This window comes from Chaetura pelagica, unplaced genomic scaffold, assembly GCF_000747805.2.
Source record: "Chaetura pelagica isolate M959 unplaced genomic scaffold, ChaPel_1.0 scaffold20, whole genome shotgun sequence".
NCBI lineage: Eukaryota > Metazoa > Chordata > Aves > Apodiformes > Apodidae > Chaetura > Chaetura pelagica.
Genome location: NW_009951958.1, coordinates 4,714,308 through 4,731,512, shown reverse-complemented (window position 1 = coordinate 4,731,512; position 17,205 = coordinate 4,714,308). Strand labels below are relative to the sequence as shown.

General features: G+C 41.9%; 1 protein-coding gene across 1 annotated transcript in view; it reads right to left on the bottom strand.

Moving 5' to 3' along the window:
• The window catches only part of LPP (LIM domain containing preferred translocation partner in lipoma), a 211,239-nt gene that overhangs the window by 38,003 nt on the left and 156,031 nt on the right, over nt 1-17,205 (bottom strand). Inside the window, exon 7 of the mRNA XM_009999836.1 lies at nt 10,037-10,206. Within this exon, the coding sequence (XP_009998138.1) occupies nt 10,037-10,206 (170 nt within the window). The remainder of the gene's footprint in view (nt 1-10,036; nt 10,207-17,205) is intronic.

Sequence of the window (17,205 nt, the reverse complement as noted above, 5' to 3'; positions counted from 1 at the left end):
GTTCAGCAGCATTTGCCAGCCATGATTTAGGCCATCACTAATTTTTCCTTCTGCCTTCTGGCAACTTGGTTGCCTTGGTGATGGCTGTGGTGTCTGTGGCAGATGCACTGGAAGACATCTTGCAAAGTGGTTTGGCTTTTCCAGGGATTCCTGAGCCTTTTCCATGTTGACAGGAGTGCTGCAGTTGTCACCTGTGCAATAGTGGTTGTTCTACCACCCTCTGACCCACCAGTGGGCACTACCTGGCCCCCAATCCAGCCTTGTCCCCCACCATATCCTTCATGCAAGGACCCAGGACCCAACCTCTCTCGCTCCCTGCAAAGTCCCATCGTGGGCTACAGCTGCTCCTACTTGCTGCTGAGAAGCAAGCCAGAAGACAGCTTCAGGGATGTCCATACCCTTCTTTTGCCCCACACTAGCCACGAGAAAAGCACAGCTCCTGAGAGGAGCAACTGACTGCAAATTGCCAGGGAGACTAGGATGTCAAACAAATATTTTTCTTTTCACAACAGAACATAAATATTTGGCAGCATATTTAATTTTAAAAGTCTAAAAGTTACTCAAATAGAGTGGAGAACATTGCTGTGATGTTCATTTGCTTCCTAAAATATGACCAGTCACAGATGGCTTGCTGTAGGAAATATTAAATAAATTTTTTAAAGCATTGTCTGGCTTTAACACAAATTGCATTTGCACAGATACCTCTGTTGGTGGAAAGCCAAAATGGTGTATTGGTTCAAACACGTTCTTAAACAAAAAACAACATTGTCAGAAGCTAATGGAATATTCATACTTAAAATCTCAATCCTTGATAAGATCTGAAAGTTAATCTACATTTCAACACTGTTGGGTTTTTTCCCCCCTCTTGCTATATTTCCCTTCCCAAGCAAGGGGAAAAATCCAGGTTTGGCCAATAGTATTTAGGTTTTGGGCACCATAAACATTATTTGTTTAGACTTTCAGAGTAGTTTAAAAAAAATACCTGCACAGAGTGTTAAGTAACATGAGACTCTGAAAACAAAAAAAGGCCACTTAGAGAGTCAAACAGCAAAGATGTAAGCACAGTGAGCTGCAGCATTAAACTATCATGTCAGCAGATCAACTTCAGCAAGACAATAACAATCAGAACAATACAAAGATCTTTTCCAGTGCCCAGCATCTGCAGGAGCACATTCCTACGAGGCCTGAAGAAGCCTACCAAATCCCTACTTCGTACCTGAAACCAAAGATGCTACAAGGGCTCTTGGTTTGTTCCCCCACACTCCATGAAGCTCCATTTTTTACAACAACAAAAGCCTTTGAAAACACGGGCATGTGGCATTAAGACTGCCCCCAGTTTCTGATTCCCTGCTCTTACTGCACTGCCTCAGAGAGCTGGGTGCTAAGTCTGCTCTGAGAGTTACAAAACTGAGTCTCTGAAAAACCCAAGTCATGCTTCTAAAGCAGAGGCAACACGGTGCAGATCTCATAACTCATTTTAAACCATCCCCATGCCCCACCAGCTCCACGCTTGCCCATACACATGGTTCCATCACTGCCTCAACTCACACGGATGGTCCTCAGCGGGATGGGCACAGGCACAGGGACCGCAGGTCTCATGGACCACACTAACCAATATGCTCTCTGCTCCTGTGAAAGCTGCTATCTACCAGTGCACAATAATCTCTTGTCACCAACAAATGCTCCAGCACCAGAGTTAAGCTATAATCTGGTCTTCCTTCAGCCCAAAATACCCCAGTGGATGGTTTACCTCTGCAGTCAATATTGTACTTGGCCTGCAGCCTTATAATCAATGCAGCTGAAAAAAACCCAGATACTTGCAATTTGCTTTGACCCTCCATGAGCAACAAACACCCACCGTACTCTTTAAGACTCAATAAACTTTTTCTCCTGTCATCATTCATGCTTGTTGCATTTTCCCTAAACTGGGATGACTTTGTTTTTCCTAACCAGAAATTTACCAAACCCATTGGGGTTTGTTTGTGTGTGCTATGGCAAGTTAAACAGTTTCCTCCACTGCAAATAAACACTGCAGGCAGGCAGACTGATGTCCTGGAGTGAAGAAACGGAGGCAGGACGCTAGAGGGAGGATCGTCTCACAGACGGAGCTTTTGCCAGAGCAAATTCCTTGGAGTTGGCTTCACCAGGGAGACGGCTGAAGTGGCACGCTGCAAAAGCCTGCTCGCCTCCCTGGCACTCCAGCTTGCAAGTCACTGTCTAGACCAAAGTGAGAGGGCAAGTGGAATCAGAGAGTGAGACAAGACTTTCTGTTCTCTGCAAGGCTGTTAAGAGGAATTCATACCTGCTAAATCCATACTCCTCCCAGGACAGATTCAGCTCTGTTACTGACAGGTTGTCACAACCTGGTTGCAAGGCCTGTGCTTTACCAGCAGCTCTGCTAGAAGAGGATCAGCAGCACAAAATAATCAGAAAAGTCTGCTACAAATGTTAACTCTGTGTTCACTTCAGTGAGTTCTGATTTATTTTGGGTTTTTTTCCCTCTGGATGTTATGCAGCATTTCAACATCACTGCATTAGAAAAGACAGAGCACACTCAAGAATATATGGATCTATTGGAAACACAGACCTAAATTACAAGCCCTATTTCAAATAAATCACTGGCTTTCCAAAATACTTGTCTTCAGCAGTTTGAACAGACAAATAACTGTATGGGGTTACAAGTAAGCAGAAAGACATCATGGAAGGGAATGCTGTCATGGTACCTCCCACCCTCCTGGGTCTTCCAAGAGCTCTCACTCAAAAGCTGCTTGTTCATATTCATGACCAGTCCCTAAACAGCAGTGGTTTGAGGAGAGCGAGAAATGTAGCTCCTTCATCTTTCCAGGCTGCAAGTAGGCAGAACATGGAGACACAGAAGACCTGAGCTGCATGGGGTTGGCCATATTTGTGGCCCTGGGCAGGCCACTCAAGGTCAGAAATTAATGAGTCAGGACTGCAAAAGAGACTTGCCCAGAGAAGGCTCAACTAGATCTTAACTGTTTTTTACGGATGTTTGCCCCACATGTCCTTGAAGGCTTCCAGAAAGGGAGATCCATGCTGTAAACAAAATTAATTTAATCCTCTTGGAGTCAGTTCTCTTCCTGCAATACAGAGGCAATGCTACCACCTCTCCTCCCCACTTGCTCCTGTTTAACAGGAAGGCTTTTAGAGGCAGAGCCTAGTGCTTGTCGTTCACTGAGACACCACAATGAGAGTCTATTACAGCGGGATCTCCAGATGCTATCCAGGTAGCAAAGGCTGAAAGCAGCAAAGTTTGCTGAAAATGTAGCAAAGTACAATTGAAAGAAAAGCAGAGATGAATGCTACCTTCTAAAGGGGAATCTTAAATACAGCTTGAAGTCATTGTTAAATTACTTCACCATCCCCTCTACTGTAGTATGATCCATAAACAGATGAATAGCCAGAAGCCATAAAATCCCACTGGTCCTGCAGAAAGGGAGATTATTTTCTTCCTAGGAATACACTGTTGGGCAGTGCACTTGACCTTGTGAGGTGACAAATTCACTGAATGGCAGCATCTAGTCCTTCACAATATCATCTTATTTCAGCTACACTAAAAACTAAAGCAGAGGCAACACTGTGCAGATCTCACAACCATTCACAACAGTCAACAATGTGAAGGCAAACAGCAACCACAGGTTGAAAATAGTGTACTACATCTTTAAATGCCATCAAGAGATTTGGACCAGTTAGCCTAGTACATCCTGCTGCACTGAGAAACAAAATTTTCACCCTCTTTGTCACCTTCAGCAGACAAGCACGTGGTTTCACACAGAGAAACCTTGACCAAGGTGAGCCCAGCACAATTCTTGACAAGGCTCACATGCTTATGGCTGCTAAGAGCACTAGGAATTTTTCCTCTTGCAGCCTTGGTTCATAGACTTCTCGTCCTGTTCTTGTTGGACAGCGAGATGAATTGGCCCTCTCCTCTTTGATCTGATCCTCTGAGTCTCCACAGAGGAGCTCCTAAATGACATACCTCATGGTCTTATGGTATGCTTTCTCCCCTTTCTTTGTGATTCCAATTTAGAAAGGAGGTTATTGACACCTGCCCCCTCACAAAGGGATCTTTTCCTTCTGTCTAGTGACAAAATAAAAAGCATAACCCAACCCTTAGACAGCTGGTAGGCCACTGAAAAAACAGATTCAGGCTTCAGGTCAGCTAAGTTCACCATCCATCCCAGTTTTGACAGAAGCTGCTTCATTGGCATATTCCCTGTCACACACATTTTTGTACCTCCTAGACTTAGTCTCCTGAAAGCTCCAGGTGCAGCTTATGCAATATCACCCCACCCTCCTCCTTTTTATGCCCTGATTGCAAAAGACCATTTACCACTTGAAGAAGTAGCACTGAGCTTATGGCCACCACTCCTCCCCCAGCTTCCATCTGTATTTTTTTATACCAGCTGTTGCTGGGTGTTATTAATAGAAAGGACTGTTACACTCTTGAGGGATTTGTTCATTTTTCAGTTTTACAAATGATGATCAGCTTACCAGGAATGACAGTCATCCCTTGCCATTATTTTTTTCCAAAAGAAATTAGGAACTGGGCCTAGACTAGCCAAATCATCAAAGCTAATAAGGAGTAAGATTAAAACTTGCCTGTGAGTAAAGCAAGACTCTCAACCTGGTTTGTGTCTGCTGTGCTCGTGGACCTCTCCCACTGAGGGTAAGAAATATCCAGGGTATAAGCCTGGTGCAGCTGAGCTGCATCTCTCTGCTGCAGCAGCCAAGACTTAATGCTTTTAGATCCACAGGTCACAGGTTCAACTCCCTGCTGCCAATGACTCATGCAGGAGCACCGAACTAAAATGAGCAGCACCAGCTTTTTTTCGAGGAGATTGAAGAAGAGCATTGATCTCAATGAAATATTTCGAGGGCAGAAAAGTTCCACCATGTAAAGACTGCATGACTTCTCGAGTTTATTTTATATTTTTGTTCCAGTTGTCATTTGGAATTCAAACCCTTTGGAAAGCAGGCATAATAGTCTTAATGATCCCATTGAGCAGTTTAAATTCAAATTGTGGAGCACTTGCAATACCATGCTGGCAGCACTTTCCATAAATTACTCTCAAATTCAATACGTTGCTTGACAAAAACAAGAATAAAGGGCTTTTTACTTTAAAAAGAAGAAAACTTGTATCATAAAAAAAAAAATCTTTAAATTATAGTTTCTCTTTTCTGGTCCAATTTAAATTGTTATATGGTTGCTAAATTAGTGCTGTAATCTCTGCTTACAAATTGCAGAATTATTTTTAAAAATAGATATAATTTTACTGCAGGGATCAAACTTACACTTGAAAGTGCATGTGCTGGAGGTAGTTGCTCTTGTACAGCTTTCAAATAACCACACTCTCGTGTGCGTACAAGGTGAGATTTACAATGCCAGTCACACTGAAGCTGATGGCAGTTTTACCAGAGATTTCAATAAGCACAAATTGAGTTAACACTGACATTTTAGAATAATTGGGAAATTTAGGCCTTACTAGGTTGCCCTGTGGCACCAGTGGCTCTAGTCATACCATTTCCTGAAACATCAGCATTTTTCTTGTGTTCTGGTCTGAATTATCTTCTCCTACTGAACTACAGCCTTTGACAGGCCAGAAAGTCAGAAGCTAGTAAGAGAGAGAAAACTTGAAGGTACGGGGGATTTTTGCTTACAAAACAAATAACTGGGCTAAAAGGTAGAGCACTAAGACGCTGCATTTAAAGCTGGGGAATGGCAGTGATCACAGCATTACTTCCAGGCACCATTCTTCCCCCCACAAACACGTCCACAGCTTTAACACTATGGAAAGATCCTGCAAAAACCTTGTAAATTATTTGTGGGGTGGGGCTTAAGGTCAGGTCCTCAGTATTTCCAGAGCACAGAAGGAAGTCTCAATCCATGCATCTCCATTGGGCACTGCAGAGTACACCCACCATCTTCCCCCACTCCAGGGGGACCAAGACATGAGACAATTTCTTTCCTTCCATTGCATCTCTTTTCTAGTTCACCACTTACATGAGCTGTCCTTCATCCAACCCCAGCTATTTCTGCTTTGCTTGATTAGTTATTTCTGCTTTCTTGACCCCTTCCCCATTGCACCATGGTCCTTCCCTGAAGGCTCAGTGATGGGTCACATTGACTTGGGACACAACAGAAGAAACCCTCAGAGTCCAGCAGTATCCGCAAGATCTTGCTGCTTTCTGCACTAACTGCAGCCACTCAGCACCTCTCAGCCTCGGAGAGTTAATCTCCAACTGCCAACCACCGACTGCCAGGGAAGGGGATAAAGAATGGAGGAAAATTTCCATGTCCCAGAGAAAGTCATCAGGACATCAAAGAACATCCCATTCACAACACAGCAGTATCGCTCTTGCCACACCGGTGTGTCTGGTTAACCTTGTGTTCAGTCCTTATGATAAAGCAGTATTTGGAAAGCTGACAGCTGGCACTACTCTGACATCTTGCTCTTCAATCTTTTATAACAACGGTTCCACTGATATTACTCTGAACCTTTTTTCTGCGCCAAGCCCAGAGCTTCAACTACTTAGAGGAAGCAAACCAACTTTTTTTTTTTTTTTTTTTGTCAGTAATCTGCCCTGCAAAGGAGGGGGAAAGTCCAGTGATAACATACTGCAGACACAGCACAGGTTATGTGTACAGCAGTATGTTGGTTGCACTGGAAACCCTATCGTGATATTTCAGATGTTACTTGACTGTCGTAATGACTATGAGACATCTGCCTCCTATTAACACTATTTTTTACAGTTGATTTTAGTTCAGCAGAAGTGTCTTAATGGAGAAGACTGGTACTCTTTTAGAAGTGACATTAATAATGAAAGAATCCTTGGATGCAGAGCAAAACCAGCAAACACATTGGCAACAGAACTCGTTGCATTCATAAGATACAACAGGAAATGATAGTGACTGGTTTTTGGGTGGGGGGATTTTTGTGTGAAAATTGGTACTCAAACTCCCATTAGGAGAAATATTTAAACAGGTGATTCATCTCCTTACATGAGAATTCAGACTTTTGGGGAATTTAATCTTAACTGGGTCACTGACAAATAAAAGCAGAAACAAAAAACAACCCTTCTGCAGGCTATTTAGGCTTGGTATTGACTCATAAGTAATTAAATACAGCTCTTTGCAGTAATTTTAATTATGGCTCCATTCCACCACAACTAAGAAGAGTCACATAATAAACTGAGAAAATTAGCCGATTCCAACTGTTGAAAAATGTGTATTTTTATTTTGCCCATCATTTTTATGCATGGATGGCCACAAGTCACACTAGGGAATTATTAAAAATTAAAAGGAATCCACGAATTTATATATCATGATCAGGCAAATATTATATTTAATTTTCTTTATATAAATGAAGCAGCTTGGCCTAATGGCTTACATAATATGTCAAGAGTTCTGTACTTGGGGAAAAGCGGATGTGTTCTAGAAATCAGTGTGAATTAGGCAGACCAGTAAACCAGCTTCATTCAGATTTATACCATCTGATAATCCTGTTTTCTCAGCTGGCCACAGGCACGGATTAGCTGTGCAATCTTGGGCTAGTCACACAGGCTCCACCTTTCATGGGAATTCAGATCTACAGGAATCTGAGTCCTGGTTCTTCAGTCCTATTGATTTCCTATAGAACTAGGGCTCCAAGTGCAAGAGTTACTTTCTGATAAAGGGACCTGGCAATGCTAAAAAAAAAAATAAAAAAATATCAGAGGCTACAGTTCAGCAAAATCCTTAAGCACAGGCTAGATTTTAAACAGGTCATTAACTCTCATTGACTTCACTATGACCACATCACAAATCTAAAGGCAAACACATTCAGCTTGTGTCTCAGCAATTTAAGGGCACCCAATCCATTTGCAAGAACAACTTGCAAGCCTAGCTCAGGCCCTCACTGCACTTAAGCACTCATCTTCCTACTGAAGCCAATGCAGACGTCACTTCATTGAAAAATCAATGAGGCACAAGCTCTATGACACAAATTCCTCAAGCCTAAGACCAATAGCATGGCAGGTGCCTGGATCCCTTGTAGATCTGGCTTTTGGCACAGAACAGTCCTGAGCTTTCTGAATGGTATCAAGACTTAGACTCCCAACACTTGTTTCTGCTGTATTTAAGAGCGGAATGTGTGCTTGGGTTGTTTTTTGGTTTTTTGTTTTGTTTTCCTTGCTGCACCAGACTGCCAGATTCCTGCTTTCCATTTCCCACTGATGGTAACAGCTGTCCAGCTACACATACATAGCCCCATCAGCTTTGCCGTCCTTTCCCCTGCATGTGCAGCAGCAGATGGATCCAGACATGTTTTGGGTTAAGTCCATAACCAGGTTTTTGTGGACTGCATGGATAAACATTTAAAGGCCCCTTCTGGTTATATAAAAAAAGCTATTAAAGGTTAACTCTTTCCTCTGCACTCAGAGCTGTAAAGCCATACCACTGAACTTATACATGCAGATGCAGCCAGGCAATTATCATTCCTTTATCCTTTAAATAGAGAGAAGATAAATTTGAAAGAAGATGAGGAGCAGAATCCTTTTTCCTTTTCCTTTTTTATCCCTTTATCTCCCAACGTAGGAAGTTTACTGAACCCATGCCAACAATTCACTCAGGCTAATGAAGTGTATAAGTAATGGGATTAAATAATCTTAAACCATTACTACAGTAGCTAACGCAGGTTTGTTTTTTTTCCAAACTAAAGCAGATGAGTGATGAAGAATGCATGCTTGATTTTAAAAAGAGGAAAAGAATGTATCAATTTGCAAGAAGATGAAGTCAGTTTCAGCCTGTAGTCAATGAAATGTTTAATTTCAGTTAAAGTTGCTCCAATTACATTATGAATGCACCTTTCTAAAGTCTGCAGTGCTTTGCACATGGTCAAACTCGGCACAAAATTAACCTTACATTTTTTACAGTGCAATAATTTTAGTGCAAAGAAAAATGGAAATGGTTTGAAAAGTACATATTGCATCAGAATATAATTCCGTTTTTAAAAGCCAATTAACAAAGTCTATATCTCTGCCATCATAAATAAGACAGAATCTTTCATTTTTCTATTCAGTATTACAGCAATAATGCCATCCCAAAGTCTCTGCAGAAACAGAAGGAACAATTCGATATTGGTGGCATTTTCAGAAATATATATCATTGTGTTAATTTTTATTGGAATGCCAGAAATGTCAAGAAAAGCATTAGTTTTTACTTTCAGAAGTGCAAATCTACTTCTGGAAAGGCCTCAGGTCCAGAGCTTATGAAAAGAAATCTGAATTGGAGCTTTAGAGAAAGACCTATCAATGCTGTAAGAATGGCTTGGTGCTTTTCTATTCTAAATTACAAGGATTATCCCTACATACTGTATGCTACAATCACAGCAAGGTGAGGCTTCAGGCAGTTATGTGATGTTTCTTTCATTTGCAACTGTGCAACTGGTTCCAACTAGCTCTTATGGGAGCCTCTTAAAAGGTGCAGCTCCTCAGAGCAACTGTTAATTGCTTCCTCTAAGAGCTCGTTGGAGGCATGAAATGAAATTTTAGGGTAAGATAAGCTTCAAAAGATATGCAATCCAAAGACCCTTGGTTCAGTAAAAGGACTTCCATCAAGCAATGCAAAGGTGTCAATTTTAGAAGTTTTAGTGATATCTCGCATCTCACCTCCATAATCTTAGTAGACACCACAGTCTGCAAGCATTTTAGTATCAGGTTTTTCAAAACAAAAAGCTTCTGAGTGCAACACTACCTCTTTAAAAATCACTGCATACTCAGCTCCTTACAATCTGAAATGATCACAAAAGCACCTCATTCCCCTGCTTTGGCCACTTCATTTCAGAGATAGGTTAGATCAGAATAAGAAATTCACCCAGGAGGCAAAAAAAGATCAGAGTTGTTCTGAAGACCATGGAAAAACTGGCACCCAAGGTGCCATGTTTCAACTGTAAGGCAACTGTATAGTAACGAAAGAAATCCATGTTTCCAATGCCTATGCATTAAAATCAGGGTGCAAACAAGAAGTAGTACTTACAATATAGCAGGGTTCGCAGTAGGCTTTCTTCTCCACAGCGTAGAAAGGCTGTCCCCTCAGCTTGCTCTTGCACATCATGCAGGTGAAGCACTCCACGTGGAAGACCTGGTCCATGGCTGTGCACCCGGTGCCTTCCCCAACAACATTCTCCCCACAGCGGGCACAGCGGCCTGTCACCAAAGGGAAGGGACATGAGTCAAAGCAAGCTCCTAGTCTCAGCTGCAGAGAAGGTCCTCCCACTCACCTGTGCTGCATAGTGGGTAAGGGGTACACAACAACTCAGTCAACAGAAGAGCAATTTGTGCCACTGCTGGCAAAGATCCAGCACCACCGGAAGGCACTCTGGCACTGGCCCACAGGAAAAGATCTAGAAAGTCTTGAAACTGGCTCCCAAGACTGCACTGATATCAGTTCACTGCTGCTGTTAGCCAGTGAATGTTCTAAGGAGTCTAAGCCCCAGATGAAACCCCTCAGCTATCATCTAACCCAGCTATACAGTCATCCTCAGCTGCTCAGTTAGATGGGATAAACCTGTGCCTAAAGCCTTGCCTCCACATGAAAGGATTTTGTGGTAGGATTCCTTGTAAAGCTGCCTGGTGGCAGCACAATTGTTACCATTTAAAGAGTAGTTTTTGCTTGTACAGCTTAAACCAATTCCCTCAATGGAGCCAATTATACTTGCAAAAGGATTTCACTTTTTATGCATTTGCCAGTAGAGCAGTATCAATCCTCACGTTCTTGCTAACATGCTGATGCTGAGCTAGTTGATATTTTAAATAAAAAGTAGTAGCTAAAGACTAAGTGATTACAAAGAGTGCAATATCATCTCTTACATGGGAAAATCACCTTTTTTTCCTGTTTGAAGATTAATATGGATTAAGATACTGTGCTTATTTAAAGAACAGAAATTATTGCTCAAGAAACTGATGTGTGAACATTTTACTCTTACCTTACTTCCACAAAAGTTTATCAGAAGCTGCTAGTAAGGGCTGCAAGTAAAGACAAGCCCTAAGAGCTCTCTTTCTGAAAAGTTCCCTAATGCTACATACAAATACATAATAGAGAAAAACTCTGCACGTGCACACACATAAAATTTTGCTGCCTGGTTGAGCTTGTGTTTGAAAATGTTATGTGGCAGATAGATTCAAAGTGAACATGGGATCTCAGAGAAAAATGGTTTCTTAGATCATGGAAAGACATTTTCCTGGTGATGCCTGTGATGCAGAGGTGATGGAAGAGGATAGGTAGAAGGTATATCTTTGCAAATTTCCTGTGCCATTTATTTGAGTTCTAGAACACAGAGATATCCCGTGTAGGTCAGATGTCCTTACCCAGCAATCAGGGTTGGAAGTAATTCGTACAGAGAGTCATGGAAGGTATTTAGGACAACCTCAGCCACCCCTCACAGGAGAGCCCCACCGAAGGCAACAGAGCAACTATGATCTGAGACTTTGTCTCACTCAAAACAGTTTGGGAATAATTGTGGTGTCCCCAGTCTTGGGATGCTGCACTTCTCCTTCAAGGCTCTATGGGTGCAGTGATGTGACTGCTGAGGATAGGAAGGAGGGGAAGGGAAGTGAGAGCTGAGATGCAAGTAGGAAGGTAGACAGAGTTCAAAACAGAATTACTCATAGAAGTGTATACAAATAATATGTCCCAAAGAATAATTAAATAATCCAGCAAAGATACTACGTTCTCTCACACCACGGCCTGTGTTATTGGCCTTTTCAAACAAATATTGCAAAAATACCTAAAAGGATTTGGACATATCTCATTATCCCAAAAGCAGGGCTGCAGTCCTCATGCAGTACAATGCCAGTGTCCTCACATACACAACTTCTTCTCTGCCTATCCTAGACTCCAATAGCCTACATCCAGGGAACAAAGCACATAAACTACTTTTGGATCCCTCAGGATGTAGCAGGATGATATATATACACATTTGAGATATATTAGGAAAGCTTGGAAAAGAACCCAGATCATCTTGATTTGCTACAATGGCATAACCGTAGTTGGCATTACACAGGGCAGTTCCTGACTCAAACAGCTCCCTGGCTGAGCAATGTGGAGAGAGAAGTCACAAGCCTGGAAATCCCCCCAAAAGGAATTAACAATGTTGTTTTTAAACTTAACTTTCTTTAGCATTTGTTATTAGCATTTTGACTGACAACATTGTGCTTTAATCAAGTCACTGTAATGCTTCTTGTGAGGACTCCTTTTTTATGAGCACAGAAGGAATGCTGGGTTCCCAGCATGGTGGTGAGGCTACAGAGGCTGGGGGAAGAATGGAAAAAACATGAGGACTGGGAATAAGAAAAAAAAATAAAAATCCCACTGAGAATGAATCACGGGAGCAGTACTGCTCTTGGAAGGAGGCAGAAGAAACCTTCTGTATACACCACAGGAGCTGCACGTAAAACAGGAGTGCTTGGTCCTGTGTGTGAACGAGACTGAGCTGTGCTCCAGGGCCTTCTCCAAACTGCTCGAGTAGCTGGGCTGTAATATGAAGAGATGTCTGGGGAATAGTTAATATCTCTATATATAAAACATGAAATTGAAAGCCATTAGTGTATTACTTTACCCAGTGTTTTTCCAGAGGGAATATTGCACTGAAGAATTTATTTTCCCTGGTGTGCCATTCTGTGATCATCCGGTATTATTTTTATGAGGCATTTGGACACGGAATAATGTAATGTCTATGCAAACAGTTCTCAGCTTTCTTTGTTAACATCTGAGTAGAATATGTGGGAATCTTTTCTTCCCCTCCTCCTCTTCTCACATTGATAATTTCGGCAGCTTTGTATACTTCAACATTTATCTTCCCCTTTGCCCAAGACATCTCTCCATTCACTGGAGAAGCTGTCTGTATGTAGACCATACTTCTGGCTGTCATTCTTGTGTCAGGAGACCTGGGTCTGTTTCCTAGCTCTTACAATATCTAGCAAATCACTTGGTTCCTTTGTACCTCTGTCCTCTCTTTGAGCAAAGGGCATAAAGACATCTTCTCTGCCTCCCAAAGGTGCTACATTCCTGCACGGGTCTGAAGCATTCCCCAACTACACTGCTGGTGGCCAGGTACAAACCAAAGAGCAGCACAACAGAAGTCTTGGCCAACTTCTTCCCTTGAAGTTGGTATTTCCTTGGGCTTTCCTTCCTCTTTCTGGGTTTTTCCACAGAAGATTCCCATTCAGGCAGCAACAGAATTAAACCATCTACATTTATGAGAAGCCTAGTTTCTGCCATTATGTACACAGGCAGAAATGCTCCTGTAAACTCTCACACAGGAAAGCTTAAAGAAAGCTTCCTCTTTTATAAGTTTATATGCAAATTGTAGCACTGTGGCCTGGAGCAAACTATGTTTTTCATGAGACATGGCCACACCAGTCAGAATCAAAACACAAGCTCTGTTCCTAGCACCACTTCCAACTGATTCACTTGCCTGAAGGGTAAAAGCTAGTAAGCCAAAATATTCCAAGTTGGGAGCTTATAGTTAGGTGGCTGGATCCACATAAAGGCACAAGGGCAAATACACGACCAATCTGGCCTGCAGTGATGCAGCTGTTACAGACTGCACCTTCTGCAGACTTTGGGGCAATCTTTGAACTCAGAAGACTTGGATAAAACCTCATTCAAATAGCTATTAGCTTCAAGCCTTACTGGTAAGGGAGGAACTGACAAAGAGACAGACACATGCACACAGGCACTGTGATTGCATAAGCCTAATTTCCTTAGAAAAACAGAAAAAGCCACTAAAAACAATGTATCTATCATTATGTCTGATAAAAACAAAACAAAGGTCTGCTTTTCCTGTGTGCCAATTACCAACAGCGAAGGTATTTGTGGTCGGAATCACCACAATTAAGTGCCCACACATGTTACCCATTTTAATATTTTCACACTGGTTGAAATAACCCAGTCTGTTGTGTGCAGAATACCCATGAGTGAATACAGAACAAGTTGCACTGCTTATTGGGAAAGAAGTGGCAAAGGCAAAGCTTGCAAGACTGAAGAACAAACAGATTGCACAAAAAAGATTACACAAATAATCTAAGAGAAAAATAGCAGGCAGCGTATTACAGTAGAAACATAGAGCAACGTGACCCATTTGCTTCCCACAGAGACAAACAGCACTTAAAAGGCAGCTTAAAGACAAAGGACAAAATTAGTACTGAACTGCATGAAGATGAAACTGTCATTTCAACATTCTTTTGCTCCTTCAGACCTTTTTAGGTCCCTTTTCAAGATCATTTCAGCAAAACTAGAAGGTGATACATTGGCAGCAAGCCTGGGAGACCAGGCTACTGTATTTTTGCATGAAAGAGGTTCTTAATCTTGACGGTGACCTTCCTTCAGCCTAGCCTGGCCATCACGTGTTGTCTTACCTTGGGGGGACATACAGAGGTGCCCACAGAGGCTTCCCAGCTGAAACGGCTGGACATGCCATCATTACTGAGTGCATCTCAAGAAAACACCTCGGCAGCTGAAAGGCAACATCAGCTCCTATACTTCAGTCCAAAACCTCCTTACTTAGTGTCTTCTGTAGTACAAAAAATTTGAAATACTGCAAATCTGAAGGAAGAGTGTGAAGGGAAGAGAGAAGTTCATATTGCACATGATGCCATGCTCTAACTTTTTGTTATTTTACTACTTTTATTAATTTTATTACCTGTGTTTTGTTTATATCACCACAGATCCTGGCTGCTCAGATTGTGGAACAGCCCTGTTCTGGAGGGTATTGGGTAAACACAGAATACAAAGAAGGGCCCAACTGCAGGATCTTACAATCTAATTCAAGCAATAACAACTGGGATATAGATAGGAAACACAAAGAAGCAATCAGAGATAACTGGTCAGCAAGGAAAATTGTGGTGTCAGCACTCTAAATGTTTTACTATTGACAAGGAGTCTGTAGACAGCCTAGGAAAGGAAAAGGTTAAGGAAGAATTTGAAAGAATATCCAGAGGGAGTTTAGGGGAAGTTTAATGGGGTGCTTCTGAGGAAAGGACAAAGACAGCACAAAAGGGAACGTAAGTGCTTGAAGATTGAACATAGACACCTGCAAATTGGAAGGATGAGTTGATAGGTCACTGGAGACTAATGAAGGGTGGGAATAGGTTGGTACAGGCCATGCAAGTAAAGACAAGAAGCTTCTGTTTGATATGATGCAGAAATGAAACCAGGAGAGAAGTTAAGAGGTAGGACAGATCTGGCCTAAGTTACATGCTAGAGAGAGATTTCTGCAGCTGCATTCCATTTGAGCATGAACAGGGAAAAACTGCATTTTTAGAAAAGGATGTTGCAGAGATTCAAGGTCACTAGAGCTTGAATGCAGGTTTTATCTGTGAAGATGAATATGAAAGGCCATAATCTGAGCTGTTACTCAGCAAGATTGTTAAAATTTGCTCAGAGTCTGGGTGTGATCTGGAGATGAGAAATTAGATACAGGATGTCCAACCTTATCTGAGACATGAGTCACTTTTAAATGTCAGATTAAGAATGTAAGCCAATCAGACAAACATCCGCCACTGAAGATGGATGATGGAACAGGTACATGCCATATTAATGCTTATGGCATAATATTCCAATACCAATCATACTGGAGCCAAATACAGAGATAATGTAACTCCATCTAGATAGCTTGAGATGCTCCTGTTTGCACATCCAAGAACTGCATTAGCCTCTTTCAGGCTACTGCATTATTTGTCTATCATAACTACTTAGATACTAAACTGCTGGGTGCAATGACTGCCTCTTCCTGCATGATGTACAGCCTAGAGAAGAGAAGGCTCTGAGGAGACCTTATAGTGGCCTTCCAGTACCTGAAGGGGGCCTACAGGAAAGCTGGGAAGGGGCTTTTCATCAGAGAAGATAGTGACAGGACAAGGGTTAATGGTTTTAAACTGAGAGAGGGGAGGTTTAGGTCAGATATTAGGAAGAAATTCTTCACTATAAGAGTGGTGAGGAACTGGAATGGGTTGCCCAGGGAGGTTGTTGATGCCCTGTCCCTGGAGGTTTTTCAGGCCAGGTTGGATGAGGTTTTGTGCAACCTGATGTAGTGGTTGAGGTGCCTGCTCGTGGCAAGGGGGTTGGAATTTTATGATCTTTAAGGGCCTTCCAACCTTACTGATTCTACAGTTCTATTACACACAATTCAGGCCACAACTAGAACTACTAAGAGTAAAGAGAGAAAACGTGCAATCCTTCTCCCTACAAAAGGCTTAAATTCAAGAATTCAAAGCATGTACTCCACGTAGAGAGGTGATAGGGGATAATTTTCTGATAAAAGCATCAAAGTAGGAAGGTTCTGCATTTACTGAAATGTGGGGGGGAAAATGTTGATATCTCAAAACCTCCTGCGTGATGGAAAAAACTGTTTCCCACCTCACTGTACTGTGGGAATACACCACAAGGTCATATCCTCAGTGCCTATCAATGACACAATTTCCCTTGATCAGCTAAGTGTATTCCCCAGTTCTCACTGCAGCCCTGACTCACTATGCACGAAAGAACTAAAGAAACACAGCATATTAGCCTTACAAAAGTGTACTGAGAACATTTTTAAAATATGCAAATACATTGACAAAATATCTTGCTAAAAGTTCCCCTGGCAGCCTCAAGACACCCAGTATTTCCGCTCTGTTATTTTTCTAATCATCTCTGTTTAGAGTTCGCCAGCAAATGCATTTTAGAGATTCATGACACATTCTGCTTTTGGACAGCTTTGAATCAGCTGGCAGTAGATGTGGAAAAATCATTATTCCTAATGAAGAAATATTGATGACAAAACAGCATTTCGAGGACAACGTTGACCATAAGTCAACAGTGTAACAAGATTTTCCCCCCTCTCTCTTCTCCTTCCTAGTGACTTTTACTAAAGGGTTTTCAACCATTTCCCAAGCATGTGGAATTACTCAGGTCACCTATGTCAGACAAGCACAATTATTCCATATTAATTAAAAGGGTACAGGAGCAAAGGTTCATCCATTAACAACAGACCTTAACTGCAAGTACACCTTAATCAAGTTAAGTCTTGAGATACAGAGATGCAGCAACTCATTAGCACCCAATGAGTTCTGGGTTCCTTGATTTTTACAAAGGGAATAAAAATAGGAAACTGATATGCAAGAGAGGGTTTATCCCCTTCTTGTGGACCATGGGAGGTATGTGTC